At 57.8% G+C, this 21,285-nt stretch overlaps 3 protein-coding genes across 6 annotated transcripts; 1 reads left to right on the forward strand and 2 right to left on the reverse strand.

Moving 5' to 3' along the window:
• Positions 1-829: 829 nt before the first annotated feature.
• MTA2 (metastasis associated 1 family member 2) lies at positions 830-9,244 on the reverse strand. 2 transcript variants are annotated; one of them, XM_032640800.1, is made up of 19 exons: positions 9,204-9,244; positions 8,745-9,047; positions 7,925-7,992; positions 7,438-7,531; positions 5,757-5,874; positions 5,560-5,623; positions 5,258-5,375; positions 4,879-4,981; positions 4,598-4,697; positions 4,235-4,423; positions 4,057-4,131; positions 3,879-3,937; positions 3,619-3,716; positions 3,363-3,502; positions 2,867-3,095; positions 2,581-2,670; positions 2,128-2,246; positions 1,880-2,022; positions 830-1,655 (listed from the first exon to the last, which is right to left on the reverse strand). In XM_032640800.1, exons 2-19 carry the CDS (start codon positions 8,770-8,772, stop codon positions 1,490-1,492), a joined length of 2,001 nt encoding a protein of 666 aa, XP_032496691.1. In that variant the 5' UTR covers positions 8,773-9,047; positions 9,204-9,244; the 3' UTR covers positions 830-1,489. The 2 variants fall into 2 exon arrangements, with proteins under 2 accessions (XP_032496691.1, XP_032496690.1); XM_032640799.1 differs by lacking the exon at positions 9,204-9,244 and having other exon boundaries at positions 830-1,037; positions 1,516-1,655; positions 8,745-9,141.
• A 298-nt stretch (positions 9,245-9,542) lies between these two features.
• Positions 9,543-18,869, reverse strand: EML3 (EMAP like 3). Of its 2 annotated transcripts, none has more exons than XM_032640796.1 (22): positions 18,532-18,830; positions 17,544-17,715; positions 17,202-17,462; positions 16,991-17,104; positions 15,893-15,960; positions 15,599-15,722; positions 15,233-15,403; positions 14,995-15,064; positions 14,798-14,908; positions 14,460-14,555; positions 13,938-14,093; positions 13,643-13,784; positions 13,075-13,226; positions 12,867-12,992; positions 12,648-12,779; positions 12,132-12,199; positions 11,490-11,578; positions 11,320-11,417; positions 11,113-11,200; positions 10,483-10,581; positions 10,069-10,199; positions 9,543-9,982 (listed from the first exon to the last, which is right to left on the reverse strand). In XM_032640796.1, the coding sequence occupies exons 1-22, from the start codon at positions 18,551-18,553 to the stop codon at positions 9,779-9,781; spliced, it is 2,694 nt and encodes an 897-aa protein (XP_032496687.1). In that variant the 5' UTR covers positions 18,554-18,830; the 3' UTR covers positions 9,543-9,778. The 2 variants fall into 2 exon arrangements, with proteins under 2 accessions (XP_032496687.1, XP_032496688.1); XM_032640797.1 differs by having other exon boundaries at positions 9,544-9,982; positions 17,202-17,459; positions 18,532-18,869.
• ROM1 (retinal outer segment membrane protein 1) lies at positions 17,724-21,250 on the forward strand. 2 transcript variants are annotated; one of them, XR_004351145.1, is made up of 4 exons: positions 17,724-18,288; positions 19,788-19,983; positions 20,372-20,618; positions 20,731-21,242. XR_004351145.1 is itself a non-coding variant. In XM_032640802.1 (3 exons), the coding sequence occupies exons 1-3, from the start codon at positions 19,394-19,396 to the stop codon at positions 20,947-20,949; spliced, it is 1,056 nt and encodes a 351-aa protein (XP_032496693.1). In that variant the 5' UTR covers positions 18,841-19,393; the 3' UTR covers positions 20,950-21,250. The 2 variants fall into 2 exon arrangements, 1 of the variants encoding a protein (XP_032496693.1); XM_032640802.1 differs by lacking the exon at positions 17,724-18,288 and having other exon boundaries at positions 18,841-19,983; positions 20,731-21,250.
• Positions 21,251-21,285: the final 35 nt, after the last annotated feature.

Consider the following 21,285-nt stretch of genomic DNA (forward strand, 5'->3'; position numbering starts at 1 on the left):
CAGGGACAAGGACCTTGAGATGGAGGGGCCTATCAGCTGGGCTAAGCAGCTGCTGCTGTGTTTGATCAACCCACAGCTTTCCACAGCTTCCGGCTGTGGAAAGAGCAGCGGACCTGAGGCACACATCTCAGGATCTAACCTTGAGCAAGTCACAGCTGCTGAGGCTTTCCCCATCTCTAAGGAAAGTGCTCAAGGAGCACACAGTAGGCGTAACTTCTCGTTCTCTCTCCTGAAGTGCTCCTCTTGTTGGGACCAGCTCAAATGTCTAATCTGTCTCCCAAACTTAAAAAGGGAGGAAACAGCACTAGAGTGGGCCCCAATATCAAGGCAGTTGCTGAGGCTGCCCTTGGGGATCCCTGAAGCAGCAGTCTGTGCAAATACACCACAGAGCTAGGTGATATGATCCTACAGTACACCCCAAAGTGGGCTACATCCTGCTCTGACCTCTAACAACTCCCAGAATCCTCTAAGTAAAAAGGAGAGGGGAGGGCTTCCCTGGTGGCGCAGCGGTTAAGAGTCCGCTTGCCGATGCAGGGGACGCGGGTTCATGCCCCGGTCCAGGAAGATCCCACATGCCGCAGAGCGGCTGGGCCTGTGAGCCACGGCCACTGAGCCTGCGTGTCCGGAGCCTGTGCTCCGCAAGGGGAGAGGCCACAACAGTGAGATGCCCGCGTATCGCAAAAAAAAAAAAAAAAAAAAGGAGAGGGGATTAAGAGTTAGGAAATAAAGAAGCACCTTCACTCACACACACACACACACACACACACACACACACACACACACACACACACGCATGCACACGGCAGAGAATAGCTGAGCCAGGAGGAGCTGAAGAAAACAGCTTTTTATTTGTTACTATAAGAACCAATTACAGAATCCGAGGTTAAAAAAACAGACAAAAGGTCTTTATTTCTGAGAACTGGCGTACAAAAGGCAGAGGGGACAAGGGGAGGGAAGGAAAGAGCGAGCATAGGCTGGGGTTATGGGACCTCAAACTCCAATTAGGAAAGTCCGGACACCGGACAGGAAGAGAAACCCTCAATTAGGAAAAAAAAAAAAAAAAAAAGACATGGCAGTCATGGCAGTGCACGCCCCCCCTCCCCCAACCAGATACCACCACCTGATATCTGTTTACTCTTCCCCTCCCCCATCCCCTTTCACAAAGGGAGGCAAAATTTTTAAAAAATTTAAAAACCCTCCCCCCAAAACTGTCCAAGACAACTGTGGGTCCTACCCCCCAAAACAGGCTAGGTTCCCACAATGGGCCAGTTCCTGCAGTCTGCCCTCCACCACCAGGCACAGAGAAGCACTGGAAGGGGACAAGCCTCCAAGTGCTAACACCAGAGGGCATCCAACCCCTCCAAGGACACGCTCACTTGCTCCTTCCCTCCTTCACTCCTCATTCCCTTTGATACTAAAGGGAAGGGAGGCTAGGTGCCCTGTGCACCCACCCTCTAGCTTTCAGCCCACCTCCCTTCCCCACAGACGCTCAATCTTCCAGGACAATGGGCTCACTGGTGCTGGCAGGATGTGAGGATGGAGGAAGAGGGACTGGGGGCCGCACTGCAATCAGTGGTGGCTTCACCTTCAGGGGCAAGTTGGGCCGGCGGGCAGCTCGCCGCATTTCCAGGTGGGTCAGAGCCTTCCGCAGGGCTCTGGCCAAGAAGAGAAGGGGGCAATAAAAAAGGCAAAGACGTTCAAGATGAAACCCCACATTCCACTACAATTCCACCTTCCAGCCCATTCCTTCCTAACATCCCCACCCTGCACCCAGTCTTCGTGGAGCTGGTCTTGCTCAGATACTCCTTCCTATTTCCTTTCCCATATCCACCAATCTAGGTTGTCAACCTCTCAGCCCCTCCCATGGAGGGCTCCCTACCTGGTATCTTTTGTGGCCACAAACACCACAGGATTGGGTGCATCAGCTGGGTTTAGTTTCTGACGCTTGGCTGCTGGCTGTGAGCTTGAGCGAATCCCTGAGGCCAGAGGCCTTCCATTGGCGGAGAAGGGGACTCCTGCCATCTGGAAAAGGATGGGGCAGCACAATGAGAGAGGGGACTCTCAGACACCTATCAGATATAAGAGCCCACCCAACCCAACTCGGCCCACTCCAGTCTGTCAACTCACAGTCTCATAGGCCCGTTTCACCATGATGCCCCCCAGTCCCCGGTTCTGGGTCAGCTGGTTTCTGTTGATCGGTGTCTTGGTACCCCGAGGTGTTTTTGGTTTCAGAGGTGCCTGGGCCACTGTCAGGGAAAAAAAAGAAAGGAAACCTTAGAGGACGTTCACACTTCCTCTTCTGTATGCATCCCCAAAAGCAGTGACGGGGAAGGGGTCTGGAGAGTAATCACCAGTATTTCAAAAGTCACACATGAGTATGATCTTATCAATCAGTATATAGTCATACTGGAGAGCATGTGAAAAGTAACATTTTTAACCTACAAAAGTACAGTCTGTTAGACTAAACCTCTTTGGACTCAGTGGGAAAGGAAAAAGCAGGGGAAGAGAAGGATCTTGATGATAAAAGGACCGGGAGCCGGACACCACCCTAAAGGTTCCCCATCCTATACCCACCCTTACCCAGATCTTTGACAATAGTTGCCAGGGGGAGCCGCACCAAAGGGTGAATCTTCAGTGGAGTCTTGGCGGCCTTAGGGAGTCGAATGGAGCCTGGAGAACAAAGATGAACGCTTTTGAAGGGGCTTCACTATTCAGGCCTCCTCTGGTGCCAGGAACCATGCCTAACCTCATAACAAATCCTTGTGGCCTACTATCCCTACTACTGTCCTTAAACACCCAGAGAAACACTGGTCTCTGGCCAGAGCAACCCCAAACCTGCCACCAGCCCCAGCACTTCTGCCCTTACACTCTGCCTTGATGGCATTGGCATTGATGGGGGCATAAGGTCGTCGGGCAGCCCTCCTCGGTTGTAACAGGTCCCTGCACATGCGTCTGGCAAGACGGGTCAGCTTCGTGGTCTGCAGCAGGAATGTTTGCCTGTTCTTAGCCAGCAGCTTGGCCCGGTTGGCGCTGGTCGTATAGGGTGAGAGACTTTGGGCTTCGGGTCTGGATAAATGACCCCTCGAGTGTGGCTCCTGGAAGAAGGACATAGGAAAAGGGGAGAACACAGTCAGTCACCAAGGCTCCCTTCTTCCATTCTTGATGGAGGGTCTTTTATTCCTGCCTGATCTCTTTGCTGCCATCCTGACCTGCCTGGCTCCCCAACCACTGTCCAGTACCACCCCACCCCCACCCCAGTCAAGCCATCACCTTACTGGAGCTGGGTGTTCTGGCCTTCGCTTAAAGCTCACATCAATTAGCTTACTGCTCTCCCCAACCTGTCCCTCATCGTCCATCCTTACTGTGGTGCCCCGAGCAGCCCCCTCAAGCTGGGTTGGAGTCTTCAGTCCCCCGTACTTCTTCCAGTAGATCCAACAGGAAGCACAGAGGCGGCACTGCATGTTGGGTGGGCCCCAGGCATACCACTGGGCAGACTGTGTGGCTGCAGGAGCATGGAGAGGAGGGAATGGTCCGGAGGCTACCCGAGCCTCTCAGGTTGCTGGGCCAGAACAAACGCCCGGCTCACCCCCGGCATCCCTATCCCTTCCTGGAACTCACTGTGGCAACTCTCACAAGTCAGGCCCTTCTGGAATCCAGCCCCATTCATGCCAGGTTTTGAGCCCACAGAGATGATCTGGTTAGGGTTTGGTTTGGTACTAATGGAGGAGAAACCAGGAACTGGTCAAGGAAAAGAATCCACTTCCACTTTGTCTCTGTAATTTGACCGCGTCTCCGGCCCACCCCCCAACCACTTAGGAAAGCACAGGTTAGGGGCTGAGAAGGGAAACATGCCTGTCTCCCCTATCCATCGCACTTACTAGGTGGGGATGTAGACTTGTTTTAGTTTGCTGTCTGCTTCAGCAGCTTTCAATCTTTTCTGCAGGAAGGAGAAAAAGTAAAAAGGATCAGAGCATCTCAGCAGGGAGGATGTCACCAACTTCAAAGGCAGAGGTGAGCAGGAGGCCTCTGGTCCAGCCTCCCCAGCCCAGACCTCACCTGCTGAATGTATCGGTCTGTGGTTTTCCACATGTAATAAAATTGAACTATGCTGGCCAGTGACTTCCAGGGTAGCTGAGGAGGCACAAGGAAGAAGGATGAGCTGCTATCTGGCCCCTGGTCCTGGTTCCCTCACCTGTCACCTCTTCCACCTCTCCTCCTAGTCCCATCCACTTACAAAGTCCTGGCGAATATCATTGAAATCCTTCCCGTACTTCTCCAGGGCCTCCTCAAATAGCATGGCCTCTGAGGCTGACCATTCCTCCATCTCATCCCGACACAGCACCGGGCCCCCCTGGGGCACCAGGGTCGACATGGCCTTAGCCAGGTCGTAGCCGTTCCTTTGCAATGTATCCATGGCGTGAAACTACAGGAAAGGTGGGAAACAATGCTGATGACCTGAAACCCTCAGCACCACTCCTCTGTTGCTCTTTAAATACCCCCACTCCTTCAGAGATACCTTCCTCCCTGCAGAGTCCCAAGGCTCCGCAGGTCCCCACAAAGCCCAGCCTACCCAATTACCCACCAACTTCTTGCTCACCAGGGTGATATCTCGGGAAGCGGCGGCTGCACTCATGTGCAAGCTTGGCTGCCGAATGGAGCTGCTGCAATCTAGGGCTCTTGCGAAGGTCCCCACAGCTCTAAGGGAGAGAGTGAGAAGTCAGGGAAAGAAGAAAGCGTGAGTGGGCTGAGGAACCAAGCCAGATGAGAAAAAAGGACAACACCCAGGCCAAAAATAAATAAAGTCCATCTCTACGAACATGAATCAGAACTATGTCCACACCACCCCCAGCCCATCTGCCCCATCCACCCACCCCTCACCGGGCCACCACGAGAAACTGATCAATCTGCCGGTCTGTGAGAGGGTTGTCTGGATCCCAGACTTTCATCTCCATCTTCTGTTGGTTCCGATTATCAGATTCTCCTGGGGAATGGGGACATGGTATCATCGGGGAGGATAATAGATGTCTTGACAAAGTAACACCTCGTCTCCTCCTTGGATTCTGTCAGCCACCTCAACTCTCAGACTTCTCTTCCCAATGTGCCCATCTGCCCCTTTCCGGTTCCTAAGGTCCCATTCTGCTACGTTCACAACACAGAGCCATGCAGACTGTGCACCACACAACGCCAGGGCACACCATTCAGAGACTCTGATGTTACACAACCCCGTAGCCATAATACAGTGTCTCCTGCTGCATACCCTCTGCCAGGCGATCTGGGATCTCAGCTTGGTATTTGCAACCAACTCGAATCTCCCCCTGATCAGCTAGAAGTGTCTTCTGCACAGGGTCAAACACCAGTGAGTAAAAAAAGCAGTCCTGGAGATGGAAAGGGAGAAGGTAAGCAGGGCAGCAGTCCTCAGAGGCAGGGGGCAGTGGGGTGTATCCAGAGTTCCCAAGACAGGCAGCCTGTCAACCTGTACCTCATCCCAGTCAGACTTTCTTCTTGCTTTTCGGGGCAATACCTACTTCCCTCCCTCTTCTCCCGACACCTCTTTCTCACCTCCTTTTCCAGGTACTGGCTCAAGATATCTGTCTCATTCAAGAGAGTCACACTGCATTTCCCCCTACAGGAGAGAGGTCAGAAAACCCTGGGTGAGTTCCTCATTTCCTCTGTACAGCAGCTCCAATACACTAGTCCCTCCTTCCCACCTTCTAAATAAGTGCATGCAGGCCACAGTGGCCCTGATTGTCCTATACCTTATGTGGGTGGCTGGTAACGATTCGAATTGCCGAGAAAGAAAAAGCTCCCGGTGCTTCAGTTGATGTCGCTGCTGTTCCGACACCCCTGGCTGCTTTGATTCCTCCTCAAACTCCCCTGGGAGATTTAGGAGGAAGACGCCGAGTCAGAAACTAATTCAGAAAGACGCCACCTTAGAAGCTCTAACCCAGGGAAAATATTTCCTGTCTCACTTGTTTTTCTCACATTCCCTAGGTACCTGCCTCTCACACCACCAGCTTTCCCTCCTAGCTTCCCCACCCCCACCCCCCTTACAGATACTCCCAACTCTCCATCACTCTTTAGGGAAGAGCTGCTGAGAGTACAAAGACTGCCACAGAAATACATCACAGACCCAGGTGCCACTGCTCAGACACCACTCATACAGCACAAATCTGCTCACATGAGACCCAGCCAGAATATCCCACCTGTCTCTTGCTAAACTAGCCTGGGGTCCAGAAATCCAAATTAAATAAATAAGTAAAAGCACCACACAGGAGTGTGTTTACCAGTTCCTCTTTGCAAATTTCAGGAGACTTTGCTCTTAAATGTCACAAGCGACCCTAACTATCCCTTGTTTTCTACTTGGCTAACAATCGTTTGTTTGTGGGGCTTTCAAGGACAGTGCCTCTCAAGCCAGTGCCAACACCTTCCTCCCCAAGGAGCTGCAACTTGCCCTGAAACCTTGGTGGAAAGGGTTAACTTGGCTGGGTGCCAACCAAACAGGGAGGGGGCAAAAGAGCCACAGGCCCAGGCTCATTGGTGCATTGTTCCCAACCTCAGGGAGAAAGGGGGGTGTGCGGTAGGCTCCACCCCCTCGCCTGTGTGCTCCGGAAACCCTGCCCTAAGGCAAGGGGGACCACACCCCCCACACCCTTTCTGATTGGACAAGGCCAAGGTCAGCCCCTGCCAGATGGGACTGGAAACCCCAGAGGGCCGGAGAACTTGGTAGGCCCAGGTCCTCATTAACCCCTTCATGTCCAAGGCCCAAAAAAGCCTAAAATGAGAAAAATAATTTAGGAAGAACAAGAGGAAGGGAAAAGAAAGCCAAAAAAGAAAAAGAAACTAAGGGAAACAGAAAAATATGTATCTGAAAAGATGATGAAAGCATAAAGAGACGTAGGATAGGGCAAAAAGAAAAGGGAAAGATGTAAAATGGAGTAAAGGGGAAGCCAGGATAGGTGAGAAAGAGGGAAAGTGCAAGAAAACTCCTGGCTTCCTATTTATTCCCTCCCACCCATGTATCCTTACCACTTCATGACCACACACACACACAAAAAAAAACCTGCTTCCCTGTTACACAGGCTTCTAAGTACGATCTCTTCCTCTTCACCTGACCTTCACAGTCACCACCCATTGTCCCAACATAACCAAAACTGTCCCCCAAGAGTCCTCCTTCTCTAAAGCTCCTCCTCATCCCCTACTGAAATACTATCATCTCGTAAATACACGCTCACACACAAGCCAAATTCTGGCTTTCCTTATCATGGCCTCTCCACCCTGCTTCCAACCCAACGTGTAAAAACAGGCCTCCCTCTGCAGACCAGGCATTTACCACCCCCAAACTCACACCCCTGCCTTGGGCATGCTACCAAGAGAAACACCTGCAGAGACATGCGCGGGCTTCAGATCATGGGCGGGGGGGGGTACAAAGACACTTACTGGCATTACTATCAGCCAGGCTGTTGAGGCTACTAGAAATGTCCCTTCGCCGGAAAAGGCACACAACCTTTGCCTCCACGTTTCCATTTGCAGTCTAAGGAGAGAAAAAATGGTGGTGAAAAGTAGTCATTTGAAAGTGGAAATGCATAAAGAGACTAACAACAGTGAACAAGTCTAAAGGATGTAAGAAAAGCCCAAGAAATTATGAATCAAGAGATTTACATTTAAGGACAGACTTCCAAATCCCTTTCCTTGGCCCCCAAGAAACAGAATAGCAAAGTTCCCACTAAGCTCTCAATAGCCTTTCCTGAATGTGTGGAATGAATGAATAAATGAATGAACGAATATGAATGGGTACTTAGGATAGGGTTTGTGTCCTCTCTCTCTCTCTCTCTCTCTCTCTCATTCACCTGAAGTTAGAGACCTCAGAAGAAAGAGGAGGTTGCGGGGGGCGGGGATGGGGGTGGCGGGACTCTGCTCCACTCACCTTGTTGAGCTCTTCAATCCTTCTAACCAGGTAAGGATTGCTGGAGGAGTTCTCAAAATAGACGTAATCTGCAGGAGGGGGTGGGGAAGAACCGGCAAGATCAGAGGAGTAGATGGGAGAGCCGAGCACCAGGGTGGGAGGAGCGAAAGCAGGCCCGAGTAGACCAAAAGGAGATAAGGGTCGAGGTAGAGAGGACGCTGAAATGTGGAAGTGGAGAAACTAACAGAAAATAAGGGAAAGATGCCCCACCCTCCACCCCTTATCACTTAGTTCTAAAATCAGATCCTCCACTCAAAAGCGAGCCTTCAGGAGGAGACAAGAAGCAGGGGGTTCCCCAGCAGTCTCCACCGCTCAGCGACGGAGTTGCATCCCAGTCTGGGCCAAGCGACTAATTTGTTCGCTCCTGCGCAGGGCCCCCACCTTTGCGAACCGAGGCGCACAATAACGCCCGGGAAGAGGAAACCTCCCAACGGCTCCCCCGCAGGTGGCAAAGCGGTCGCCCTGGCCCTCCGCGCCCCCTGCCTGCCCTGTCAATTCCTTCAGAACCACTTTCCCAAGCCCACTCCGCGACACCGGCGACCCCAGACTCAGCCCCGCGAGTGCCGCCGGGCCGCCCGAAGCCTCTCCGGGAGTCTCGGTGCTCAGCCGAGTCGCGATCCCCGCGCCCTCCTCCCCGAGCTCCCGGTTCCGGTTCCGGTCCGCGTTCTGGACCATGCCGCCCCAAACGCGGCTCCCCGCGCCACCGGGTGCCAAGCCTCTCCGATCCTGGCCCCCAGCCTCTCCCGCCCCGGGCCCCGCAGCCCCTACGCCCGGTACTTACCCCCCACTCGGTACATGTTGGCCGCCATGGCCGTTCCCGCCGCCGCCTCCGCCCGCACAAAGGGGTCCGGGAGGCTCACTGGGGCAGGGCTCGAAGCGAAGCCCGGAGCGCGGGGCTGCTGCTTCACAGAAGTCTCAGTCGGGCCCGCGCAGCCGGCACCTCCGCCGCCTCAGCCGTCGCGGTTCATCCCGGCCCGCGCTGTCGTCGCCGCCTCTACCGCCTCTAGCCCGGGACGCCGAGGCCGGCGCCGGCCCGCTCGGCTTCTTCCGGAAGGAGCTCGGCTCCCGCCGGACCGGAGCCAGGCTGCTGCTCCCGCCGCGCTCGCCGAGCCCCGCCAGACGTTGGACTCGGAGGGCCGCCGCGAAGGCTTGCCCTGCCCGCCTCGGGGTTCGCCTCCTTCCGGAACACCTTCGGCGGATCCGCAGAACAAGGCCCAGCGCTCGGCTCCGGTCGGAGAACGAGACCTCAAAGCTCGGCTACTTCCGGAAGAAGTTCGGCTCCCCCCGGCCAACCGCGGCCCGGCGCTCGGTTATTTCCGTTGCGGCTCGGCCCCTCCCCCGAGGGCGGGGAGAGGAGTTGGGCTTAACTCTTTCCTCGCCGGAGTGCTGCAGCTCCGCATGCGGCCGCGAAAGACTCGAAGCGCCTTTGCGCTTCTCGGAGTTATTTGCAAGCGGCTTTGCCCGTTATTTGCATGAAAGGTCTACGCTCCCTCACCCTTTCCGCATTCCCCTTTTCCTTCCTCCCCATCCCCACAAAGGCCCTAGGCGCCCAGCCGCGCCCCACAAAAAGACCGGGAGGTGACTTTGCTTTTGGTTTATTGCCCCTCAGCAGGCAGCGGGAGTCAGGGCCCCGGCTGGGGCTGCCCGGCTCAGCCAGCGGGTCTGTACAGTGTGTGCAGGGGTGCCGTTCGCCCCCTCCAGGGAAATGCGCTTTTGGGAATGTCTCGAAGTCAAGGACAGGGTCGGCCCCGGTAATGGGGAATTTGGGTGGGGCGGGGACACGCTGGAGGGCCTGTGGGTCCCGTAGGACAGCGGTCAGACGTCGAGAGAGGAGGCGGGGGACAGGGAGGGGGTTCGAGAGGGCGTTGCAGGCGCCGGCCCCGCGCCCCCAGGGCCCAGCACTCGCCACTGGAAGATGCTGGCGTCCTTGCCGCCCAGCGAGACGAGGTGCGAGTCGTCGTGCGTGAACCGGACGCTGGTCACGTGGCTGCCGTGACCACCGTACACGAGGCTCGGCGCCTGGGCAGGAAGGAAGGTCGAGCTACAGCGGCCGCGGAGCCCTGGGACCCCTCCCGCCCGGCCCCGGAGGCCCCGGGAGGCCTTACCTTGGCGCGGGCGCACGGGTACTGGAAGAGGTGCACTTTGCAGAAGTCGTCGGCCACAGCCACCACGCGCTCGTTGTGGGAGCGGCACAGGGAGTTGATGTCGGTTCCATCCGAGCCGTCAGGCCACACGCCTAGCACAGGGGCCAGCCTCAGCCCAGCCTCCCGGCCGCCACCCACGGTCCAGAGCGGCACCATTTCCGGCGCTCAGGCGGCCCGGCCACCCACCCACCGGCCGCTCGTTCCAGGAAATCCTTCCCGGTCCCGAGGGCCGGCCGGAGGGGCCTCCTGGGCTGGCTTTGCCAGTTTGTTGACGCCCAGCCCTCTACACCTGTCCAGCATTGCGAACCCGGGACGGGCTGCACCTTGTCCCCGCACCTCTCCCACAGGGTTCCGCGGCCCTGGGCCCCTGCTCACCGTAGACATGGAAGCCCAGCACGCAGGTGTAGGTGGCCCACTCCCGGTCTCGGCTCTCATAACGATTCCTCAGCAGCTTACAGCCTCCAGCCACGTCCCCTGGGGAGAGGGAGCCCACCCAGCTCAGCTCTCACCCTGCCCTCAGTGGGGAAGATGCCATGGAAGGGTTGGAAAGACTGGCTTGAGGCAGTGGCACGTGATCTGGTCAGGGTGGTAGCCCTCAGCCCAGGGCAACACCCAGCCCCAAGTGCTTCCTGAGTTCTCAGCTGAAGTTCTCCTGTTTCTCATCAGTTCCTCCTCCCTTGATAATCAGTCCCTCCACACCTGTCCTGAGAAACTTTTCCAAAACAATCTTTTCTTGGTGCATTTTTCAACTCCCCCAAGGCCTTGTGGGAACAAGACATGGTGCAAAACTGTGTGTGTGGTTTTTTTGTCCAAATGACAACATTTCTCCTATGTGTATAATTCTGACTCCACTTCAAACCCATCTCCACCTCCCTGGCTGACTGCCCCTCCACCTGGAGTTCCCCCACATCTTCTCCTTCATCCCCTCCCAACCAGGAGCCCCCTCACATAAATAAAACCCACCCCTATTACCCTCTCCCCATGCCCTCCCCTACTGTCACTCACAGTAAAGGATCTCATAGTCCCCAGAATTGGACATGATGAAGTTCCCATCCTTGGACCAGTCAAGGTGAGTGATGAAGCTGGAGTGACCCTGGGAGCAAGGGTCAAGAGACTAACAATGTAGCCACCATTTCCCATCCCCTCACCCTCCTAAAGTACATTAGTTTACCTGCTATGGCAATGCCCCGCCCTCCACCCCAGCTTCCTCACCACACAGCGGCCAAAGCGGCTGGACTTGGCACCATCACTGGAAACGCTATAGATGTAGATCATGTTGTCATGGGAACCGATGGCCAGGTACAACCCATCTACAAAGACAGTCACTCAGAGAGGGAAGGGCCAGGGATGAGTCTAGGTTCCGGGGTGGGGGTAGCTCCCACCTGGGCTGTACCGGACCACTGAGAGCTGCTCATTGCCATCAGTGATGTCGGACACGATCTCTCTGGTCTCTGTGTCCAAAACTAGCCACCTAGAAGGGAGGGGGGTGGAAAGCAGGTGTGAGGATACCTGTCCTGAGCAGGGTAGGGGTTGGCAAGTCAGAGAGCCTCAGAGACACCAAAAGAAAGGCTGTGATGTAGACAAAGAGGTTATCTATCATTGCGGTCTTATGCTGGGAAGTGGGAAGGGGCTATGGGCAGATAAAAGCTGAGGGGCTCCTGATGCCGTCTGAAAGGGAGAACAGGGGCCCAACTACCAGGGCCTTGTGGAGTCTGTTAAGCTTGTCACTTCCCTGTGTTAGTCTCCCCTATGCCCCTCCCATCCCTGCTGCTTCTCTAGCCTGAGCTGCCACCTCCTCCACTCCCAGGCTTGCTTGGAGGGGAGAATGGATGGGGGAGGGTGTGATGACAGCTGCCATAGGAGAGCAGGGGAGACCCTGGCTGCAGGGAAAAGCACTGAGAAGAGGGAGGGTGCAGTTGGGGCTCCTGAGCAGGCAGCGATCACACTCCTCCACCCCCGCCATTACCAGAAACCCTTCCCATACCTCCTGCTTTCCCCTCCCAGGAGTCCTGGCTCCCTCTCACCTCCCTGTGTTCAGTCCTACGGCCACAACTGCCCCACTGGGGTGGAAGTCAGCACAGAGACCAGTCTCCTGGGAGGGGGGAAAGGTGAATTCAAGAAGATGCCTTTCTAGTGAGGGAACTAAGATGGATACCTTGTCATCTTGATAACAATGTCAAAGCCCCCTCCTCTCAAGGATGAGAGGGACAGGAAACCTGGGATGGAGGCAGGGTATCACTGGAGCCTAAGCAGAGGTGCTACTCAAAACACTTAACAACCAGAAGTGACACCCCACAGCTGTGCTGGAGATTAACCGTCAGTTGCTGGATCAAGAGGACGTCTAAGGGCTGGGGGGAGGGCAGTGCTCAGGGGGCACTGGAGGCATCAGTACAGAAGAATATTTTAGCAGCCAGTACAGCCACACCAGTACAAACGGGCTGCCTCTAGGAGCAAAAGGGAAGGGAGTGTTGGGGAAGGAGTGGTGGCCACAGGAGTCATGGTGGGCGTGACACTGAGGATCCGGGGACACAGAGCTCTACCTTGAGGTCGATGCTCCAGGCCAGCGCATGGCCCTCCCCATCCCACAGGCAGAGCTGCCGGTCATGGCCACAGGTGAGGAAACGGTTCTGGAAGGGATGTGTGCAGAGCCCCCAGAGCTCATCCGTGTGACCCTGTGGCAGAGCGTGTGCTGTCACCTCTGCCCCTCCCCAACAGCCCTTCCCTTCCTGCTCGCTCGAACCCTTGGCGACCCCCCCAACCTGGATTACAGGGGAGAAGCCCTGGTCCAGATCTCCCCTCAGCAATGCGTTCTTCGTGGTTCCCACCAGCAGCTCAGAGCCAAGCCCCTCTGCAATGGCCCGCACGGCCCCAAAGTGTTCAGGAATCTGCAGAGTGGTGGCAGAGAGTCAGGGGCCCGCTGACCATTCTTCTTCCCTCTCCTTCCCTTGACCCCAGCCCAGCCCTCACCTCAACTTCCTGGAGGGCCACCAACCCAGGCCCCCACTGGACCAGCCGGCGGTCCCGCCCACCACCACTCAGCACGGTCCCGTCCCGCCGGAGACACAGGGCGAAGATAGAACCCTCGTGAGCGTGCGCCTGGGCCACAATCCCGTAGGTCTCTGTTGGCAAAGTCCGGGGTGGGTCATGCGTTTGGGGTGCAGGGAAGCAGGGAACAGGAGCAGCCGAGGCCGTCACAATAGAGCAATAACCGCCAGGGGCTGAGTGCCTAGCCTGGTCCTCGGCTTCTCCCCAGTTTACAGACTGGACAACCAAGGCTCCGAGAAGTGAGGTAACTTCCTAAGGGCCAGGCAACTAGGGGCGAAACTGGGATTTGAACCCAGGATCTGGCACACTCCAAAGCCCCAGCCCTCTCTGCCATGCTGCCCCCTGCCCTCCTAGACTAGCCCCCCAGAGGGCCCCACCCTCGGACAGAGCACGATCAGTTCTCAAGGGCAAAGGATGGGAAATCCTCTCCTCTGTTTTCACAGACCATCTGGGGAACTAGCCTTCCCAGATGCCACCCCCAATCACATACCTTTGGCCCCGCCCCTGCCTGGGGTCCTGGAATCTGAGAGGCTCCGCCCCCAGGTGAGAATGTTCCCCTCGGAGTCCCCTGTGAGAATGTCTCCGTCCGGAAGGAGCACAAAGCAGGGGATAAACTTGGGTTTCTTGTATTTCTGGGGGCCAGGTGAGCAAAGAGCAGAAGTCAAAGACGCTACAAGTCTCGGGACAGCTGGGAGTTGGGTAGCGTCAGGGTCTACAGTACTCAGACCAATACTTCCATCGCCACTCTGCCCTCCCCCACCAACCTGCACCCATCCACACCTCACCCCAAAGACACCCTGTTTCCTGGTGAGGGTCCCGTTCCCAGCAACCCCTGCTCCACCACTCCAGTTCCAGAAGTGGACGTGGGATTTCCCGCTGGTGACAATGCAGCTGCTGTCGCGAGGGTTGAAGCCAACGGCCAGGACTGAGTCATTTGTGCTCTGAAGGGAAGATACTAGATTCAACCACCCCCAGCCCTGTGCACCTTCATTCTACCAGACTCTCTTCAACTGGCATCCTGACAACTGGTCTGCAGAAGCCCAGGACCCTCAGGACAACCCTTCCTCCAAGGCCCTGGTCCCCTAAGAGCACTACTGCCAGTCACTCACTAGTGCCTAACACGGTGTCCCTCACAAGGTCAGAACCTCCACGGTCCCCACTTCACAGCCTCAGAGAGGCTAGGAGGCTTGCTCCAGGGGACCAGGCCAGAAAGGAGGTACACGTACGGGGAAGTCTGGAGCTCTCTGCACTCCACCACTCCCAGCACCTCAACCTCAGCGCCCCACCAGGCCACCTGGACACCTCACCTTGATCTCAGCCAGCTTCGTTCCCCGGCTGCAGTCCCACACAGACAGCATGTGCTCATTGGAATCATCCACCACACAGAGGAAAGCACCCAAATCCTGAAGATGGGGGACACATCAGAGGGGCCGAGTAAGGCCTGGAGGTCTCAGGATTCGTGGTCCAAATCAGGCCAGGGGTGCCACGACAGGCTGAGAGAGCAGAAGAAGGGGCCACACTGTCTCTTAGGAGAACCGGCTGGGTGGGGCTTAGGAAGGCCAGGACTTCTGAGGCTTCCTGGTGAAGTACAAGGAGGGGGTTCCCGGACAGGGAAGATGGCCTCGAGGCGCCGGGGCCAGCTCACCGCAACTGAAAAGGCCAGGGCCCCCACACCCCGCTCGAAGGCCCCCAGTCCGATCTCCTGCAGCTTCAGCAGCGTCTCTGAGTCCCAGACATGAACCACAGGCTGCAGGGGCTGGTGGAGGAGAAGGGGTCAGGGGTGTGAAGGACAGCTGGGCTGGAATTTCATCCTGTCTGCCTGGCGTTTGACTGTGGCCTTACCTTTCCATCCTTATCCACTCCGGCTGTCTGTCCTGAGGCTACACGCACACCATCAGGGTGAACAGCCAGGCTAAGTGGGTGGGGGAGGAGACACTCTAGGGAAGGGGGTCGGTGGTCTCTCAAGACCACCCAGGCCACTCTCCTCTCCTGTTCCTCCACACCCACCCAGACCCTCTTCCTGCCAAGCCCACCATCCCCATGCCTAGAGCTGCGCACTCCCAAGCCCCAGGACCCTCACCATCGAACGCAGTCCGTGTGCCCCCGGTAATGTCTCTGGCCACCACCTCCAGGACCCCCTGGGCCTCCCCCAGGCCGGTACAGCACCACCACACAGGCGATAAAGTAGACCACCTCCCCAGAGCGCAGCACAAACAGATTAGAGCGGGAGTCACGACCCCGGTACCCGTAACTGGAGTGGGGATCATGGTCAAGGAAAGGGTCAGATCAAGGGCACCACGAGGAAAAGGAGAGGAAGACAGAGCTCTGGCTACAGAAGCGGAGGATTCGGAGGTCTCACTCTCCTTGCAGACCCAGGAGGTGCAAGGGGTGGGGACATTCCAGGATGGGAAGGGTGGTTCCCATGGGACCGGAAGGGGCAGGATACACCCAGTCAAGGCTGAGGGTCTCCGGGGGTGGGCCGCTGGGCAGCTCCTCGAGGCTGCGGATGCCAGACGGGATGTACATGGTAATGGGGCGGCCGCGAAGGAACATCTTCACCGAGATGCCTTCTACAGAAAAAAGAAGGGGGTGTCAATCACCACCCTGTAGCTTCCCTTCCAGGAAAGCCAGAGCAGAACTCAACCCGCCATACCTCACAGGTCCCCCAAAATAGCTCCTGGGGCTGCAGCCCAAACCCTAACCCCATCATCCAAGTTCTTCCGGATCCCTCTATACATACCTAAATTATAATTGCCCCTCCGAGATCCAGGACCCCCAGGGCTGGAGAGAGGGTCTTTTCCCCCACGGCTGTTGCGAAGGAAGAAAAGCACAGGGATTGGGGTCAGGTCCCGAGACACAGTTGTGGAGGGGCAGGACGTAAGAAAGGAGGTTACCCTAGAGATGACAGTCACCTCTGCAGACTTTCAGTTTGCATCGTGAGCATTCAGGGCTCAGGTGGGGACTTTTAGCTCCACTTAAGGCATGAGAAGACTGAGGCTAAAGAGGCTGAGTAAGCCTGTAAGAGGCAGGGTGGGGTGACACTTTCCTCCAGACCACCAGGCCTCTGGCTATTAACCGCTTCATTTTCCCATCTGTAAAATGGGCCTTTAGTGAATCCAGAATGCACATCAGCCCTGCCTTTCAGGGATCTGAGAGGTAAGCAAGAATAGTCCTTATCTCTCAAAGGGAAAGTGACAGGTGAATTCCAGAGATCACTGTCCTTAGATAATAAGGTGACCATCTCTCTTCAAAGAATAAAAGAGAGGCCAAGGATAGGGCTAGAATGAACACTCAGGAGTCCTGGGGCCTGTACACACTCTGAGACAACTATGCTCCGCCACTAGGATCTCCCCTTGCTCTCTAGAAGTAAAGCTTGCTACGCTGGGGTGTGGGAGAAGCCTGAGACTCTGAGGACCGTCACCATGAAAATCATGGGTGCTCTTGGAAAACCCTCTTGGAATCTTGGAAGGTATGTTGTGATATGGTGGAAACGGCAGGGGAACTGGAGTCAGGAAGAGTTGGGTTGGAATCCTGGCTCTAGCTGTGTGACGCCAGACAAATGACTTACCCTCTCTGAGCCTGCTTCTTCACCTGGACAATGATCAGCATGAGACCACCCACCTCCCAAGGATGTCATGGGGACTGAATGAGATGGAGGAGGTCGCGGGTTTAGCGCAGTGCCGGGTACACAGCAGGCACCCCAGGAGTGCTTGTTCCTTTCTTCCTGTTGTGCAATGAGGTCCCCCCACCCCACCCAGGGAAGTGAGGTGAGGGATGTGAAAAGTCAAGAACCTGAGCCTGGGGTGGGGCGGGCGGGGGGGAGGGGAGCCTCGCCCACCTCTCTGTGCTCCCTGACCGCAACAACAGGTTGGCTGAGGAAGCTGCCTTCCGGGAAAGTTTCTGGCGAGGCCGCTCTGAGGGGGACGAGGAGGAGGAAGAATTTCTCCGGGGCCTGGGCGGAGGGAGCACAGTGAGCAGGTGAAAGTCATTCCCTCGGATTGTGCTCCCCGCTCCTCCTCCCCTCCCAGCCTCTGCCGCAGGACACTCACGTGTCAGTACGCTGTGGGGGCTGCACCAGCCTGAGGAGCCCTGGGGGGCCGGGCGAGCCAGTGCCACTGCTGCTGCTGCCCCCTCCTTCGGACTGGGTCCCACCGGGCTCTTCACCGCCCCCATGCAGGGCCGCGGGCCCGTTGATCAGGCCAGGGGGGCCAGGTGATGACTCCGTCTCCACCTCTGTCTCTGTCTGGGTGCCTCGGCTCACCGAGGAGGGGCTGCGTGCGGGTGGCAGTCCCGGGGGAGCTGCAGGGCTGCTGGGGAGCCAGTGCATCAGCCCGATGCCCCTGGGGGAGGCCCCAGCAAGGGGGAGGAGGAAGGTTTGACAACATGCATACCTGTCCCTTGTAGGGCCTGGTGTGCCAGGGTCCTGCAGGGAGGTGGGAGGCGCCTGCAGCCGCAGCAAGCGAAGAGCTTCTGCCAAGGCTGCCTTTACCAGCTCCATCTCCTTTTCCTGCACCTGAAGCCGCCGGCTCAAGGACTGCAGGGCCTCCTGAGCAGGGCCCTCACCTGGGAAAGGGGCAAGAAGCAGTCAGAATGTACGCACCACCTGGGGAAAGGCTTGAGGGGATTCTCTCTGCCCCCAGCTGTGCATTTGTCCAATAGGACCTGCACCCTTCGAGCAGCTCCAGGCTTGGATGCGCTCCCAGAGGGGAGGAGACGGGTGGTAAAGGATCAAGGGCCTCCTTGTGGCAGGGCAGGCGAGGAACCTGGCAAAGCTCCCTTCCTGCTGCCGTCCCAGCCTCCGCAAAGACAGGGAGTACCAGGGGGAAAATATGGAGTACTGGCGAGGAACGTGGGAACCACAGGCTGAAGCGCAGTGCTGGTGAGGGACGGCAGGGCCCAGCCCAGAGCAAGCTCAGGTCTCCAGAGAAGGCAGAGAAACTCAGAGGGAGCACCCGGAGAAAAGTAGGGGGGACACAACAGTCATCCTGAGGACTCAGAGAAGGAGAAGACACCTAGAGTGACAGGAGAGGGTATGAGTGGAGAGAAGAGTCATAGCGAAGGTCCCAGGGTAACAGTGGGGGTCCGAAGTAAAAAGACCCAAAATCCCAGGAAAAGAGGCCCAGAGTAACACAGGAGGTAAGGAAATTTTCGAGGGGCCCAGAGTAACACGGGAGGTAGGATGACGTTGGGGAAGTCCGAAATGACAGTTGGAGGACCCAAGTAACTAGGGAGAGCGACCTGAGGAACAGTGGAGGATGCTCAGAGCCCCCGGAGCCGAGGAGCACGCGGGGACGCCCCGAACAGCCGTCGGGCAATGGCAGCGCCCGACCGGCCAGCGCTCCGGGAAGGGGCACGCCGCCCGCCCCGCCCCGTACTCACCGGGCCCCCCGGCCCCGTCCATCCGGCCCCCGGCTTGCTCCGAGCGGCGGCGGCGGCGGAGGAGGAGGCGTCTAAGCCGCGGGGGCCATGGCCAGAGAGAGGGGAAGGGGAAGCACCCCGGGGCGCGCGCGCAAGGGAGCCGAGCCACCCCCCGGGGGCGCTGTCGGGCGCGGGGAAAGGGCCTGGAGGGGGCGCTGTGGGGCGGGGGCCGCAGGCTCCGGGGCCCGCCGAGGCCTCGGACTCTCCCGGGACTGCTCTCGGCTCCCGGGGGTGGGGTGGCGGGACCGTCCTGGGCCCCAGCGCCGCAGCACAAACAGGCGCCGGACGCGAAGCCGCCAGGAAGCGCGGGAGGGGGTGGGGCGGGACGAGGTGGGGGGCCGGGCCGCCTGGTAACCCCTCCCTGTCCGGGCCTGGCAGCTCGCTTCGGGGGCGGGGCCAACCCGCTGACCCCCGGCCCCCTCCGGCCACCGCCCTCCGGGCCCTTCCGGGATCCTGGCCCTCGGACTCCCTGGGGACCTGGGAAGGAGCGCGGGCCGTGAGGTCTCCCGACCCCAGCCCCTAGCCTGTCAAGGCAGAACCGACCAGCCCCTCCCCACTTCCGCGAAGGGACAGGGGCGGGGTCACGAAATAGGCCTTTTGCCCGGGGGCGGGGCTTTTCCTAAGGGGCAAGGCCAAGGCATCCCGAATTGGGACTGGCAGGGGACAGGGCAGAGGGTTATTAAGGCTGTGGCGGGAGGATGCCCAGGGTATTGGGGTCAGGGTGGCATTAGCCCAGCTCAAGCCAGGCTGGGCTGACGCAGCATCCTGCCGCGGCCAACCCCTGTCCCTGACAGCCCTGCTGTCCCTTGGGCAGAGATGGGAGATGGCGCCGGTGCTGCCCCTGGTGCTGCCCCTCCAGCCCCGCATCCGTCTGGCGCAGGGCCTCTGGCTCCTCTCCTGGCTGCTGGCGGTGGTCGGTGGCCTCACCCTCCTCTGTAGTGGGCACCTCCTGGTCCAGCTGTGGCACCTTGGCACCTTCTTGGCTCCCTCCTGCCCGGTCGCTGCCCTGCCCCAGGTTGCCTTGGCAGCCAGTGCAGTGGCTCTGGGCACAGGACTGGTGGGTTCAGGAGCCAGCAGGGCCAGTCTGGATGCAGCTCAATACCCTCCCTGGCGAGGGGTCCTGGGCCCGCTGCTGGTGGCTGGCACAGCTGGTGGCGGGGGGCTCCTGGTTCTTGCCCTGGGGCTAGCCCTGGCTTTACCTGGGACTCTGGACACAGGACTGGAGGAGGGCCTGGGGACTGCCTTGGCTAACTACAAGGACACAGAGGTCCCCGGACGCTGTCAAGCCAAACGGCTGTTGGATGAGCTGCAGCTGAGGCACCACTGCTGCGGGCGCCATGGGTACAAGGATTGGTTTGGGATCCAGTGGGTCAGCAACCGTTACCTGGATCCCAATGACCAGGACGTGGTTGAGTGAGTGATTTGCCTCTCCTTCTCCCTCTTCCTTCTTCTCCTCCTCTTCCTCCTTCCTTGAAACCCCACCTCACCCAGACAGGCAATGAGTAGAGTCTAGTGACTGAGAGAATGGAGCACAGCTCTGCCATGTTTTAGCTGTGTGACCCAGGGCATGTTACCAAACTGCTCTGGGCCCATTTGCTTGTCTGTAAACTGGAGATGATAAAAGTCCCACCTTACAGAGTTGTCGTAAGGATAAACGAATTATGTATGCATGCCTGGCACATAGTAAAGCAGTCAGTAAATGTCTCACTCGTCTTTTCCCTTCTCAACTCCTGTGTCCTGCAGCTTCTCCCCCAGGCCTCTATCTCCAGACATCCTAACACCCCTGCCCCTCCCTTTGCAGCCGGATCCAGAGCAATGTGGAAGGCCTATATCTGATTGATGGGGTCCCTTTCTCCTGCTGTAACCCCCACTCACCCAGACCTTGCCTGCAAAGCCAGCTCTCAGACCCCCACGCCCACCCCCTCTTTGATCCCCGACAGCCCAACCTAAACCTCTGGGCCCAAGGATGCCATGAGGTGCTGCTGGGGCACCTGCAGGGGCTGGCGAGCACACTGGGCAACATGCTGGCTGTTACCTTCCTGCTGCAGGTGAGTCAGCAGTGTCTGAGGCCTCCTCTGGGCCTCCTCACCGCCTCCGACCCAGGGGCCCCTGGAACTGCTGTGACCCTCATTGACCTCTTGCCCCTTGCTTTCCCCACAGACCCTGGTACTCTTGGGCCTGCGGTACCTGCAAACGGCACTGGAGGGGCTCGGAGGAGTCATCGATGGGGAGGGAGAGGCCCAGGGCTATCTCTTTCCTGCTGGGCTGAAAGACATGCTGAAAACAGCATGGCTACAGGGAGGGGCGGCCCGCAGGCCAGCACCTGAGGAGGCCCCACCAGAAGAGGAACCTCCCAAGGAGGGTCTACCTGAGGCCTAGTGGCCTGGAGCTTGGGGTGGGGATGAGGGGTGGGGGGAAGGGGAGAGATGGACAAGACTGGAAACCTCACAACTCCTTATAGGCTACAGGTGGGGGAGGAGGGATCTCTGGGATTAGAGGGTTAAGGATAGTCAGTGAGTTGGACTGGGGTAGGAGAGAAAACCAGGTGTCCTAGGGCCTAGCCCATGGCCAGAACCACCAGGGAAGAACAGAAAAAAACCCAGGGTGGTGGGAAAGTGACATGGGAAGGACTGGAGGCTGCTTCTGGTACACAGACTCAATAAAGCTTTTGGACTGAAGCCACTGATCTTTCTCTTCAAGGGGGTGGGGGCCCTG

Source organism: Phocoena sinus, chromosome 8, assembly GCF_008692025.1.
Source record: "Phocoena sinus isolate mPhoSin1 chromosome 8, mPhoSin1.pri, whole genome shotgun sequence".
NCBI classification, from domain to species: domain Eukaryota; kingdom Metazoa; phylum Chordata; class Mammalia; order Artiodactyla; family Phocoenidae; genus Phocoena; species Phocoena sinus.